This window comes from Tupaia chinensis, unplaced genomic scaffold, assembly GCF_000334495.1.
Source record: "Tupaia chinensis unplaced genomic scaffold, TupChi_1.0 Scaffold000207_1, whole genome shotgun sequence".
Classification (NCBI taxonomy): Eukaryota; Metazoa; Chordata; class Mammalia; order Scandentia; family Tupaiidae; genus Tupaia; species Tupaia belangeri.
The window spans coordinates 741,805-757,222 of record NW_006159682.1 but is presented as its reverse complement, the minus strand read 5'-3'; the positions used below and the strand labels follow the sequence as shown (position 1 = coordinate 757,222).

General features: G+C 44.0%; 1 protein-coding gene across 1 annotated transcript in view; it reads right to left on the bottom strand.

Annotated features, from left to right (window-relative positions):
- Nucleotides 1–15,057, bottom strand: part of LOC102480379 (calreticulin) — a gene marked incomplete at its 5' end in the record, with an annotated part of 20,858 nt that extends 5,801 nt beyond the window's left edge. The window contains 6 exons of the mRNA XM_027771337.1: nt 4,152–4,295; nt 6,086–6,199; nt 6,832–7,041; nt 8,554–8,648; nt 10,867–11,070; nt 14,949–15,057. Coding sequence (XP_027627138.1) covers nt 4,152–4,295; nt 6,086–6,199; nt 6,832–7,041; nt 8,554–8,648; nt 10,867–11,070; nt 14,949–15,057 — 876 coding nt within the window. The remainder of the gene's footprint in view (nt 1–4,151; nt 4,296–6,085; nt 6,200–6,831; nt 7,042–8,553; nt 8,649–10,866; nt 11,071–14,948) is intronic.
- Between the last annotated feature and the right edge of the window lie 361 nt (nt 15,058–15,418).

The window sequence follows — 15,418 nt, the reverse complement described above, 5'->3', positions numbered from 1 at the left end:
TGTAACAGAGGGCCCTTATTAGCTATGAGACCTCAGCAAGTAAGTAAGCTCTCGAGCCCTTGGTTTTCTCACTCATAAAATGCAAACGCTAAGTGCGACCCTCCTAGCCTCACAGGGCTGCGGCAGGACCTTACCATGTAAGGGAAGGGCTATCAGTGTACTTTGCATCACGGCCAGGCTAGCCTCTCACTACACATGAAGTCCCACAGGTAAGAAGAATTTTCTTTTTCTCTGTCACCTCTCTCCCAGGCTCTGTCCTAACCAAAGAAAGCAATCATTTCCACCTAAAGCTTTTTTAAAATTAATTAGTTAATTTCTGAAAGATTTTTAAAAATTAATTTACATTCATTCCCTAAGCATGGTCGCAGCATACAAAATGTGATCTCCCATCCAGAATATACTGCAGATGGCTTAATCATGCATGTTATCATCAGTAATTTTCCATTTCCAATTATATATATATATATAAATATATATATATTTGTTACCCCTATTTCTGACCCTCTACCCTTTCCCACCCTCTTCCCACACTATTTCTGGTGTCTACAGTTGTCTTCCATCCTTTTTTCCCTCACATTTTATTGATTACACAATTTCTTAAGTAATCTAACTACTTTCAATAGCAAGTTCTGCTGGTAATTTCAAGAAAAGCAGTTTTAACTTTAATAAATCAAAGAAATGCTAAAGAACTTTGCTTAAAACGTAAAGCCAGGAAACAGGTTAGAGTTCTGTTCAAATAGTAGGTACATGAACCTATTGACAACTCAAGACAGGACAAAAATTAAAGTTTTTTTTTTTTTCTTTTAAAAAGTATAGGGGTCAGCAGGTGGTATGGTGGTTACAACGCTAACCCCCCTCTTGACTTGAGAATCACCCTGGGCACTTGAGCATGCATGCCCAAGAATCCTGAGAGAAGGGGTTGTGTCATGGCCATCTCCCCTGGGGGCTAGTTCTCATTTTTCCTCTCACTGTCTCTCTCTGTCTCTCTCTGGCAAGCACATGTGGTCTGGTAAAAACCTCTTTAAAAAAAAAAAGTATATCTGCAATATGGTGGTAATATGCTGCTCTAAAGAAGTTGATCTCACACAGCGCCCAAAGTCTGAATCCTCAGGTAATGGGTTCGAAGCACACCGGGGTGAAGCACACGTGAGCGCTGAAGATCTAATGGGCTAGAGGCCTGGAGGTGCCCAGACCTTGTAGAGCGAGGTGCTCATCTCCCTCTTTCACATGCATGTGCAAGCACTCTATCAGGAAGAAATTTTTAAAACATGGAGAAAAAAAACACAGGTAAAGTTATTTGTAGGTATCAAAACAGAGAAGAGGAGGGGTAGGGACTATGTAGGAAACTTAACCAGTTTTCTAGACTGGGTCGCGAAGGGACAGGAAGGGCAGCTAGATCCCCAGAGCATCTGAGGGCTGGAGAGAGGGGGTTTGGAGCAGGGTAGGTCAGGGGATTCCTACCCATCTCCATGGGAGTCACTTGGCTTTTGCAAGGAGGGCAGAGGCCCTGTGGCAAACTGGATGTTCCAGGTGACTGATGGGGAGGGTGGAGTCAGAGCTATGAATGCCAGCCCATTTAGAAGTTAGAAGGAAAGAAAGTCTGCAATGACGGTGACGGCGGCATGGTGCAGAATTGTGCCACAACAGCCAAACTGAACCAAATCAAAAGCGTCCCCCACCCCCTCCAAGGTCATGAAATGATGTTGGAGTTTCAGATATGTAGTCTCTAGGGCTTCGTCTTAGACCTGCTGGATCATTATCTACGTTTTAATAAGATCCCCAGGTGACCCGTAGGTACATTAAAGTTTGAGGAGTGCTCATCCATCATTGTTTTAATTCTTCTAACACAATGGTTGGCCTACTTACAGAGGATCATAGAACCCAGAGCAATTAGTGCCAAATAATGTTTTATTTTGTTAGTGAACAACGATAGAGTTAAAAATGTGTCCCTTAATATTTCCACTAGGTGGAAGGCTGCATTTTAAAGACATTAAGGAGAATAGATATGTTAATATAATCACTATGTTTACAAGATGTAAAAATTTCCTGTTGTGGGCCTGGCCACAAGGGGCTCAGTCAGGAGGGGTGGCTGAGGTCTCATGGGAGCCTTGTGTTCGATTCTGGCCCGACTTCAACGTGCTGGGTGCTGTGGTGAGTACCTGTCATGCTAATTTACTGGGGCACTCAGGCAGGAAGATTGCAACCTGGTGCCACCCATCCAAAACACCTTTGTCTCCCTGCCATACACACACACACACACACTCTCTCATGAAAGGCGAGAAACAAAGAGAAAATTGCCTATTATGTATGAAAAAGGAACAACTGGAAAAAAGGGAACAACATGCACTCGTGCAAATTTGTCCACATTCTTCAGATACCAGGAAGGAAAGGATACGATGTGTGCCTTTCCCTTTCCCTCCCTCCTCTCATCCCTTCTCTTCTGAACCTCTGCCATGCACCCGTGACAGATGCCACTTCCCTGCTCTCCTGTGTGGATCTCCCTGAGCCAGGAAGCCAAGAAAGTGGAATTAAAGTGGGAAATAAGTAAACCAAGAAAGTGTCAAATACGGAAAGTCTGTCCCAGAGGCCTTCGGTGGCACTGAATTATGGAAATCCATGGCAGAGACACAGATTTCCATGCCTTCGAGGACGCAGTCGAGGCGCAGCGGCTGTGTTTTCTGGGGCTCTCCTGTACAGTGTGTGTAGTCATTGCAGCAAAGGCTTTAGAGGCTGACAGACCTGTTTGAATTTTGTCTCTACTGTGTCCAGGCTATGTGTTCGAGGCCATGTCACTTGACTTTTCATAGTCTCAATTCTCTCAAATGTAAAACAGTAATAAGAAAGGATCCTGGGGCCATCAGGTGGTATAGTAGTTAAGGTGCTGGACTCCCACGTGGACAACTGTGGTTCAGATCCCAGACCTGGTGGTTTGCTTTTTCACTTTCTCTCTCTCTCTCTTTATCTCTCTCTCTTTCTCTCTGGCGACTGAACGTGCTCTGTTGCAAATAAAAAATAATAATAACAAATAAAAGTAAATAAACAGTTCTTTAAAAAAATAAGAAAGGATATTACTGGGGCCAGCAAGTAGCGTGGTGGTTAAGGTATTGAACTCCCACACAGCTGACAGCAGATCAAATTCCAGACCTGGTGGCTTGAAAATAATGCCGGGCACAAGTGCATGTGTACCCAAAATCCCAGGAGAAGAAGGGATTGCAGCATGGCCATTCCCCCAGGGGGTGATTTTTCACTTTCCCTCTCACTGTTTCTGTCTCTCTCTGGAGAGCCTAAAAAAAGAGAAAGGATACTGGTACGTACCTTACCAAGTTACAAGAATTAAGGGCTATAACATAGATAAAACACTGATTCTAGTCAGTGTTAACCCAAAAGGAAGCTCCCTTCCTCCACAGGGGAATTCTTCCAGGACTACGTACACTGCATTTTCTACAGGGTTCTCCAGGTAGGTATCAGGGCAAGGCCCAGATGGTGTGGTGATTAGGGTGCTGGACTCCCACTATGGCTGACCACAGTTCAAGTCCTGGATCTGGTGGCTTGCTCACATTCTCTCTCTTTCTTTGTCTCCTTCTCTCATCAAATTAATAATAATAAAAAAGAATAAATAAATATTTTTAAAAGGTTTTAAAAAAGAAGAAATAGATTTCACAGTGAAAATTAAATAGCATGTGCAAAGTCTTTACAGTGTTCGTTACATGGTAAGGACTCACTGTACTTTAGCTACAATCATTATTAGGATGAAGGTGATTATATGCAGTTTGAGGCTAGACAGGTCAAGACTGTTTCAAATCTTTGATTTCCAGCTTAGGGCTCTGCCCACTTTGTGAAAACTAGGGCCAACAAGTGGCATGGTAGTTAAGGCCACTGAATCCCACATGGCCTCTGCACTATTTGACTTCCAGAACTGGAAGCTTGAAAAACCACACTGGGTACAAGTACACGGGTGCCCAAAATCCCCAAAGAAGAGAGAAATGGAGGAGAAGGGATGGTGAAGGACCATTCCCCGTGGGGGGAGTCCCTTCTCTCTTTCCTTCTCTCTCTTGCTGTCTCTCTCCAGTGAGTTCATGCACACTCTGAAAAAAAAAATTAAAAAGAAACTAGGACTGTTGATTAGAGGCTCTGAGTCCAGAGTTTTTTACCTGCCAAAGGTCCAGGCCGAGGACACTGATGTTATAATAGTGACAAATGGTGGGGTCAGGCTTATATTTAGGGTTGTCTATCTCTGGATGAATCCACTCTCCCTGGTAATTGGGATTGTCAATGATCCGAGGTTTCCATTGTCCCTAAGCAAAGAACCAAGGCATAAACATGGCATTAGTACTTTTCTATTCTTCTGATATCATGCGATCAGAAAAGCTAATCAAGTTATAAAGGCAGTTGTATATTAGACATAAAGATTCGGAACTGAATTCTTTCCACTTCTTTGAGTTAATGCACAAGACTCTTTTAAGTTCACATTTTTTCCCAGAAGAAGCCAAACAAGGCAGCGGGGATCCATTCTGAACGCAGCCCTACCTCTCTGCACAAGGTCATTCACAAACTTAAGAAAATGTCGTTTCTCAGAGACCTTCATGTAAGTATGCTGGCACTAGGGGTCATTCTCTTCCTGGTGTGTAGCAAAGGAAACTGTGGCCAAGTAAAATCATGCTTGCTTCAGTCTGTTTTACCTCTGGACATTTGACAGCTTTAGTTCTTCTTGCTTTTGGTACAAGTTAGAGTTAGCCCTTAAAAAGAAATTCTGGGGACCAGCAGACGGCACATTGGCTATGTCGCTGGACTCCCACGTAGTCGACTGTGGTTCGAGTCCTGGACCCAGTGGCTTAAACTCATGCCAGGCATGTGTGTGTGCATGCCCAAGATCCCGAGAGGAGAATGGAGGAGAAGGGATTGCAGCGTGGCCCATCCCCTCAGGAGGTGATTTCTCGCTTTCTGTCTCTCTGTCTCTCTCTGTCTTTCTGGCAAGTGCACATGCCCTATAGCAAAAACCTCTCCCCCAAAAAAGAAAGAAATTCTGGAACTGAATCCATTGCCTGGTCATTAAGGTAGCAGAATTCCATATGGCTGACCACATAGTTCAAATCCCAGACCCAGTGGCTTAAGAAACATGCTGGAGGACCAGCACATATAATGGTTACATCACTGGACTCCCAAATAGTCGAATGTGGTTCAAGTCCTAGACCAGGTGGCTTAAAACTCATACTGGGTGGGTGTGTGCATGTGCCCAAGATCCTGGGAGGAGAAGAGAAGGCATTGCAGCATGGCCATCCCCCTTGGGGGGTGATTTCTCGCTTTCTGTCTCTCTGTCTCTCCGGTGAGCACACATGCCCCATAGCAAAAATCTCTCTCAAAAAAAAGAAAAGAAACACACTGAGCCTAAAATCCTGAAAGGAGGTTGAGATGTGGTGTACTTTCTCTTCTCTCCGTCTCTCTCTCTGCTGAGCATATGAGCCATCTAGGAAAAAATAGCTAAGCCACCCCAACACCTTTAGCTCATTTGTGTTATACACTTTCCCTCTCTGGCCCAACTCTGAGACACTTCCCCTAAATCTCTAGATACTTTTCCTGTTTTGACCATGTTCCTTTGACTGGCTACTTCTTGTGTATGTGTGTGCTATAGGACATGTGCACTTGCCAACGAGAGAGAGAAAAAGAAATCACTCTCCACCATGGTGGGGAGATGGCCACGACACAGTCCCTTCCTCCTTTCCTCCATCCTCCTATTGAGATTTTGGGCATGCACACACCCAGGCTCGATGTGTTCTTTTCAAGCCGTCAGGTTTGAGTGGGACTCAGACCACTCAATCGTCCATGTGGGATCCAGCCGCCTTAACCACCAAGCCACCTGGCTGGCCCTAACTGGGGGGTTCCCAGGTTTGCTTGGCCCACTGCCTCTCAGCATTGGCCTTTACCAGTTCACTCTCTCAAGTAGGCCAAGCCCTGAGGCTACAGTCTTATCTGGGATGGGGAGGAGAGGACAGATGACCACAGGATCTCAGAGTTCCTGTTTTGTAATTAGATTTTCCATCTCTTCTGTTTTATTTCTCATACCCATTGGCAAGAGAGACCATCTCACCTTATATTTTGTGTTCAATATCAGGGGCCCTTCCCACTCGCCGTCTATCGCCTCATTCCAGTCTTCTGGCTTCTTGGCCTCTGGGTCTGGGATGTACTCAAAGTCCTCCCAGTCCTAAAACAAAATGGTTGTTTTGGTAAGGGAAGACATACCTGTGCTGGGATGAAACCAGAGCCCAGAGTGCTATCAGGCTGTACCTTATTCCCTACTCCCAGTAACCTCCTGCCCTCACCTGTAAGAAGGCCCAGCTCAGGACTCTGCAAACAAGCATACAGCAGGAGACAAAAAGCATTTAAGCAACTCCGGCCCCTACTCTGGATTTATTATCACTCTGTCTTATTTGAGCTTAAAGTACCCTTGAGTACTTTAAGCTCAAATAAGATAAAAATGGCCCTCATCTTTAACCTCTTCCCCATATCAGTAACTTTGGCGTCAATGAGATTTAGGTTCAAACCTTGGTTCTAAGGTGTGTTGCTTGGGCAGGTCACTTCATTTTCTGAGTATCTTTTATCCATAAAAGAGGAATCATAACACTGTACTCACAGATGCTGCCAGAGGAGTCACTAGGTCATCAACAAATGTAGGTTGCTGCCCTTATCCCTCAAGTCGACTTCTTTGGGTACTAAGAGTAGGTTGCACACTTCCTCGAGGGTTGAACCCCCCCAGTCTCTACTCCATCATCCCAACCTCTTTCTCCTATCCTCAGGGGTGAGATCCCACATGCTTCCCAACCAAACCCTTCTGACCTCAGGTTTCTTATCTTCAGGATCCTCTATTTGCAGACGTTCATCCCATTTCCTTGGTTTCCGGGCATAAGGGTCTTTTATTTTTCTGGGAGGCAAAAAACTCCAGTCATCCTCCAGATTCCCAGCTGCCATTTGCATGTTGTCAATTTTGACTTCATAGGTAGCATTGGGGCGAATAATCAGAGTATACAGATGAGTGTCTTTATTGATCTGTAAAAGGAATGGGAAATATTTTAGTTCCACATTGAACATCTTTAGATCTCAGGCAGTAAATGCATTAGACCTTCAATTCCTTGGATAACACCTCCTACGTATTCACAAACACTTTGTCCATATCCCTCATCCCATTTCTCTGCTGAATGATGTGGCAGATTCTGGGTCTTATTCTCTGAATAGACACTCCCCTGGTCTCCTCTAGCCCCATTCCTCCTTCCACTGTAGCACTGATTATTCTCTGATCTTTTTTGTTTTTCTTCTGCACACTAGGCTGTGAGCCTCTCAACAGCAAGGATCACACATGATTCATCTGTTGTGCCTTCAGCATCCAGCACAAGGCCTGTCCCAGAGGAGGCCCTCAGAGAACTCCTACATGTACAACCTCTGTACAGTCCTGCCAAGGAAGGTCTTGGGCCTGAACACAAGTTCTCTGATGACCTAGGCCCTATGTATGGGTGTCTCTAGATTTGGTTTCTGCTTCTCCTCATATCTAAGCAATGCCAAACATTTTGCCTCTCTTTCTCAAGTCACCTAACTACCTCTTTCAGAAAGTCAGTCCTCCCTAAAATTGTCACACTCATTCACAGGACCAAGTCACATTCACTTTTCTAAATTTAGCACAAGGGAGACTTTCTTTCTTTCTTTCTTTTTTTTTTTTTTTTTGGAGAGGTTTTTGCTATAGGGCTTATGTGTTCACCAGAGAGACAGAAAGTAAGAAATCACCCCCCAGGGGGGTTGGCCCATGCCGCAATCCCTTCTCCTCCATTCTCCTCTCGGCATCTTGTACACACACGCACATGCGCCCGGCATGAGTTTAAGCCACAAGGTCTGGGACTCGAACCATGGTCAACTACATGGTAGTCCAGCAACATAGCTATTACACTAACTGCTGGTCCCGGCACAAGGGAGACTTTCTGTAGGAAGCATTTCCTAAGCCTCCAGGTTGGACTGGGAGACTTTGCTGTGCAGCAATAGACTGGGATTATACCCGTTAGTCGCTTTTCTAACTCTTACCTTCAGTCGACTGTGAGTTCTGTGAAGTCAGGGGCCTTGTTTAGCTCACTCTATCCCCAGCCCAAGGCCCAGCACAGAGTTAACATTCAGTAAATGCCTACTGAGTTGATGATAAAATCTGCCTATTAGGTTGTCTACTCTTTAGACAACCTAGGCTTCTCCGACCTGGTGTGAATAAATTACCCCCCACCTCTTCTAAACCCAACATTCCCTAGCTCCCCCATCCTCTCCAATATCCAGCAGCAGGGAAAAGGGTCACATCAAGCACAGCACTGTTTCAAGATAGGACTTTATATATAACTTTCTAGGCTCTTGGATCAGCTGCTTCTTTGTGAACTTGTATGATTTAAAGTACTTTTCTAGGCCTACTCTATAATTTGTACAATGGAGGTGGTAATATTTAATTTATAGGGTTCTCATAAGTATTAAATAGATAACATGCATAAAATGCTTACCCTTCCCCTTAGGCTAAGAACCAGCCCGCCCACTCACCCTGCACTTGATGGTCTTGTTGTTCTCATGGTATTTTCCTTGGTAATAAAGGATGACCTGTACTTTGTTGTTGCCAAAGCCACAGATGTCAGGACCTGGAAATTAAATCCCAAAGCATAATTTTGTCACTTCTAGATAGTTTGTCTGGTTTGAGGCCAAGTCCTAAGACAAACATAACTTTTGTATTAATAAGGGTCTCGGCAGAAAATAGATGGTATACTCAAAGCTAGGATTATTTCAGAAGGATTTAATAAAGTGACTGTTTACAAAGGTGGGGACAGGACATTGAGAAAACATAAGGTATAGTATTGGGTTTAGGGCTAACAGTGGGGCTAGCCCCACCATTACACCTGAGGGGTGAGGCTAAGGTGTGGTTATCAGAGCTCCAGAAAGAGTTCTAGGGAGAGGGCTGCCAGGAGGAAGCTGACTTTCTTTTTTTAAAAATTATATTTATTTTATTTTATTATTTATTATTATTATTTTAACCTGTTTTTTGGGCACAAGCACTCACCAGAGAGAGACAGAGAGAGAGAGAAAAAAAAAAGAGTGAGAAAGTGAGAAAGCAAGTTGCCTGGTCCGAGACTTGAACCACAATCAACCATGTGGACTCCCAGCACCTTAACAATCACACCACCTGCTGGCCCCAAGAAGTTGATTTTCATCTGAGAGGCACGACTCTCTTCTTTCCTTCTCATTTCCTGCCAAGGCTTGCACCGATGAAACTTATCAGGCAGCTCTTCCTAAGCTAGGCATTTTATATGGTGGAATTCTCATAAGTAGGTGGGACTATCCTTCTAGTTGGGAAAACTTAGGCTCAGAAAAGTTGAGCAGCTTGCCCCATATAATAAGTACCATTGCTGGAATTCAAACCCAAGCTCACCTGCGACCCTTTCTGCTTTGTGAAAACTCTAGAGGGAACAATTTTTTTTTCTTTTCTTTTTTTTGGAGAGGTTTTTGCTAAGAGGGCACGTGCGCTCTCCAGACAGACAGAGACAGAGAGATAGAAAGCGAGAAATCACCCCTACCCCCCCCCGAGGGGATGGCCATGCCACAACCCCTTCTCCTCCATTGTCCTCTTGGGATCTTGGGCACACACACATACACACGCCCAGCATCAGTTTAAGCCACTGGGTCCAGCACTCGAACCGTGGTCGACGACATGGGAGTCCAGCGACATAGCTGTTACGCTAATTGCTGGTCCCATGCATAAACACTTTCAAACTCCTTGTGAGAAGGATAGATTCTGGGGAAACTAGCAAGGTGGGCAAAGACACACATTTTCCATACCCAAAGTGATATATTGCTCTTCATCAGAAAGGAATTGAGAAATAAGACAGAAAGAAAGAGAGAAAGAGCAAAAGTGGAGAGGATGCAGACAGAAAAAGGGCCAAGAAGCTGAAAAGGAAGATCTTGGTGAAGGCTTTGAAAAAGAGATCTGATATGCCCTGGGAAATGAAAGGAATTAGAATCCTAAGGAAATTCTGTCGTATCAAATGTAATGTAACCTTTCCTCTGGCTTTGGATAAAACATTCACTAAAATCCACATTCTCCATCTCTGCTTTGGGAATTTGATTGTTGGTTTTTTAATATCTCCAGTGTTGAAACTAGATTTAAATTTGGAGCTAAGTAGGAGTTGGACTGCCCTGAAGAGGCCTATTTTCATATTTAGGTTGCAAATGCAACACTCTGGTCACATTACAGATGCTTAGTAAAGGTCATCTCCCTGACCTCCTGTGCCTTTCTCACACGGGGCCTTACTGCAATAGGTACATTTGAGAGTGTGTGCACAGCTTATGGCCACGTCTCCTTCTCTGAGAACTGGGCAATGTTGATTTGTTGATACCATGTGCCTTCCCACCTCTTTGATCTATTTATACTTTTCTTTTTCTTTTTTTCTTTTATTATTTTTTTCTTTTTATTTTTTTACAGTTTAGTTCTTCCATCAGAGAGACAGGCTCTCCAACAGGGTCTTTGCACTGCAGTCCTCCCTGAGTCTCCGCCGGCCCAATGCACTGGCATACATGAAGGTGCTCCGCTCCGTGTGCTACCAGAAGTCCCGGGATGCAAACCCAGGACCTTTCCCATGTGGGTCCAGTGGCACTACCACTTCACCACTTCTGGCCCCTGATCTATTTATATTAACACTTAGGCTTAGAGTTTCTTTTTTCAGGTCTTTAAAGAGTCCTGCTGCATATTGGAGGTGGAGCGATTGCAGACACTTTTCTGTACCAGCTCCATCTGAACCTTTTCAAAGATTGTGGCTGTCATCAGGACGTTGTGGGGCTGACGGCAACTGCTGTCAGAGAGCTTACCAAACATGATGTAATACGCAGAATCCGAATGCATATCCTCCTGGTTCAGAGTGTCAGGAAAGAGTTTCACATACCCGCCACCACAATCGATACCTTGCTCATGTTTTACTGAAAACTGAACCACCAAGGTCTCATTCACATTGCTGAACGGCTTAAACCTGGTTGATAGGGCATAAAACTTAGCATCTTCACTGGTCTGGAGACCTGGGGGCAGAGAGTACAGAATCTTCAGGCTTACACAGTCCAAAACTGGTCATAGCAATCCCACACTTGACCTGATCAACTTCTGATATTTTCTTGCACACCTACTGTGTGCCAGGTGCTGTGCTGGAAGCTTCACACACGTTAGTTCATTCAAGCCTCAGAGCAGTCTAGCAAACTTATATTACCCACACTTTACAAAGTAGAGGGCTGAGTCATGGAGAGGTGAAATGATCTGCCTAAGGCCACAGGCCTGGTAAGAAGCCAAGCTGGAATGTTAAGCCATGCTTGTTTGACCTTTTCTTTCCCCTACAATATGGTACCTCTGATTTCTGTCTCTCCTTCCTTCCTTTTATTTCTTTCTCTTTCTTTTTTGTTTAATTTATCAGAGGGCACATGTACTCTCTGGAAAGATGGCGGGGGTTGGGGAGTGAGAAAACATCACCCCATAGGGGATGGTCATGCCACAATTCCTTCTCCTCCATGTCTCCCACCTTTTGGGATTATGGGGATGCACTCACATGCATCTGGCATGTTTCTTGAGCCATGAGGCTCAGAACTTGCTTTTGAGATCTAGCCACTTTAACCATCATGCCATTGGCTGGCTTGGCCTCTGTTTTTCATTGTTTGTTTTTTAAGTTTTGCTATAGGGTGCACGCACTCACCAAAGAGAGACAAAGAGAGAAACAGAAAGAGGGAAAGTGAGAAATTACCCCCAAAGGGGGATGGCCATGCCACAGTTCCTTCTCCTCCATTCTCCTTTTGGGATTTTGGGCACGCACATACATGTGTGTGGCATATTTTTCAAGTCGATGGTCTGGACTTGAGCCGCACAATCAGCTGCCTTATCCTCCACACCACCTGTTGGCCCCAGGTATCTCTGGTTTTTAAGTGACATTTTAGTCATATTCTGCTACTTTATAAAACAAAGTCCTGGGGCCGGCAGGTGGCATGGTGTTAAAGGGGCTGGATTCCCACATGGCTGACTGTGGTTTGAGTCCTGACCTGGTGGCTTGCTTTCTCCCTTTCCCTCTCTCTCTCTCTCTCTCTCTCTCTCTCTCTGGTCAAATTAAAAAATAACAAATAGAAATATATAAATATATAATTCTAAAAAAAAAAAGCCCTGTTTTCTGAGGTCCCTCGAGTGGCCAGAATGAGTCTCTGCCTTGCACAACTGCTGTAGTAAAGCTGGCCTGGATCTGCCTTTGGCATCAGATAATAATCATTGCTAACTCTCAACTGTAAGACTTCACCTTCCCCAGAGAATATGAGGGCTGTAGGGGATCTCACAGCCTTTCTGGCATAACCGCATTTCTTTATAGGTAAGGAAAGCAAGACCCAGAAAGTTACTTATCCAAGACACACCGTCACAAATGACAGACGTACAAGCCACGTCTCCGAAGTCACAGGCTAGTGGGCTATTACTTCATGCTGCTGCCAGCTTATGGGTTACAACTTGATTGTCAGTTTAACTCTCTGGGTCTCAGTTCCTCATCAGCAAAATGCAGATAATTTTTCCTATCTCATAGGGTTTTCAGTGAAGGTCAAGTATAAATTGTCAGCATAAAATGCAAGGAACATTTTATGATTGGTAAGGGTCCTTCCTTCATAATCTCACAGCTCTCTTTATCTCCCTGGGTCATTTAATGTTGAAACTAGGTTAATTTCTGTCTCTCTGGTTCACTTTTTTCCTCCAAAGAATTATTTAAATTTATTTATTTATTTATTTAAATTTGACCAGAGAGGGACAGAGAAAGAGAGAGAAAGTGAGAAAAGAAGCAACCAGGTCCAGGACTTGAACCATGGTTGGCCATGTGGGAGTTCAGTGCCCTTAACTACCATGCCACCTGCTGGCCCCTCACTTTTAAACTCCTAAAAAATAGGGACAACTTTATATCCCAGCATCTAAGATAAGGCCTTATATGGAGGAAATGATAAATACGTGTTCAATTGCATGGGAGGATCACGGGTCCTGATCAGACAGCATCTCTTGAGCACTTACTACATACCAGTCTCTGTGGTGAGTGCTTTCATGTCTAACATCAGCGCTGTCTACATCCTTATTATTATTATTTTAAAATTTATTCTAGAGCATGTGAGCACAAGTGAGAGTGACGGTGAGTGAGAATGAGATCTGGTCATGTAGTGATCCTCCTTCTCTAGTCCTCTAGCCCTAGATCCTGGGCACTTGCATGCATGCCTGATGTGTTTCAGGTCAAGCCAGCTGGGAATTCAAACCACGTGAGGTTCAGCTTCTCCTGAGTGGCACGCTACCAACATGCCACAGAGCTGGTCCTACAGTTTAGAGTGTGCTTCCTTCCCCAAGCACCTGGGGTGGAGGGACTAGAAAAGCCAGAGAAGACTTCATGGGGGAGGCAGTAGGCACTGGGAATGAACACTGACCATGTAGGCAGAAGACGAAGCTTGAGTCTTCACTGTGGCAAACGCTGCTATGTAACCCAGTTCAAACCTCCTCTCTCTAAATCTCATCTGTACCTCAGGGCTCTTCTAGACAACCAACGGGAATCTAATAAACCCAAGTGGGATAAGATGCGAGGGGCAAAAGCCAAGAAATCAGGCTGAGACGTGGTGATGGGCTTTGCAGACTGCTCCCAACAGAATCACCGAGAAATGGGTGTCTCACAGTTCACTTAGTCCTCTGAAAACAGTTTTCCAGAGTAGATTTAAACTTGATTTAAAATGCTCGAGCCAGTTCACAATACTCTCCTTTAATAAACATGAAGATGAGATTCATAACAGAAGCCAGGAGGGAGAATATGGGAAATCACTCCAAGGAACGATCAATGGATTCTATTTAAAGGACAAAAGCTTTCTCAGACCAAAAAAATAAGTTAATAAAAAACCCGTGGTGCAGCCCTTGTACTCAGAGCTCAGCCTTCCTCCGCAATATTATCTGGCTCTTACAACAGCCCTGGCTAATGGGCATGGAGACAATGATTATTATCTCCATCTGATACCAAGGCTCAGAGAGGTAAAAAGACTTGATGAAATTATGCAGCCTGGGAAATTAGGAAGTCCTGGGAGTTAGCCCTCTGTTTGCGCTACTCTTCATCACATCAAGCTACTCTAGGGGGCCAGCAGATGGTATAGCGGTTACATCCCTGGACTCTTACATGTTCGACTGTGGTTCAAGTCCTGGGTCCAGTGGTTTGAAACTCACGCTGGGTGTGTACGCATGTGTGCCCAAGATCCCAGGAGGAAAATGGAGGAGAAGGGATTGCAGCATGCCCATCCCCCTAGGGAGGTGATTTCTCACTTTCCCTCTCACTTTCTCTGTCTCTTTCTCTCTCCCCAGCCAGTGGAATGCACACACCCTAAACCAAAACTCTCTCTCTAAAAAAAAAAAAAGAGGCCGTTTTTGTTTTTTAAAAGTTACTCTAAGAAGGGCAATATTTAGACATTATACAGGACTTTCCTCTATTCCAAGTATGGAGTACTTCTTGAAAAATCCTAGGGGAGTGGAGAAAGCAGCAGAGTTTAGTGGTAATTATCCAATCCCGGGAATCAGACTCAGAGTCAGACCCAGAATCTCAGCTCCCCCGTGCCTGTTGTGTATATAACAGTGAGCAAATAATTAAAGCCTTCCGAGGCTCATTGGCAAAACTGGAAAAAGAATAGTAACCATCTTACAGAGTTGTTAATCCTGTGAAAGGAAATTATGTGTGTCAGGGCTTGGTTTTAATTGCCTGTTAATCAATAAATGGATGTTATTATTTTTGTGGAAAGTTCATTCTTTTTTTTACCTACCCCTTTCTTTTATTGTGAGAAAGAGAATGAATTGGTGATCATGGTTAAAAACAACTGTATCAAAGTCAGAATTTTTCCAGTTAATTAATATATTCCTGAATTCCAGTATTTACCTTTATCTTTTTCTTCATTTTCATAAAATTTTCCTGCACTGAGCTGAAATTTACCATAGTCTGGCTGATGTTTAGATTCCACCCATCTTCTTTTCCATCCATCTACAGAATAAAGGAGAAAAAGAGTAACATAGAGACATTATTAGTGGCTTCTTTTTTTAAAAGAATTATCTTATTTAACTTTATTTTAATTTGACCAGAGAGGGACTGAGCAAGAGAGAGAGCGGGAAGGTGAGAAAGAAAGCTCCCAGGTCCAGGACTACGAACTATGGTCGGCCATGTGGGAGTCCAGCGCCCTTAACCACCACGCCACCTGCCAGCCCAAATTACTGTTTTCTTAAAGACAATAATATGTGGCTAATGATGCCCAAACTTTATGGGAATAATAAGGGTACATCAGGGATGACTCCAATATTTCTGAAATTCTCCTCTGATTCTTGAATTCTACACTACCATGTGTAGTAGCTCAA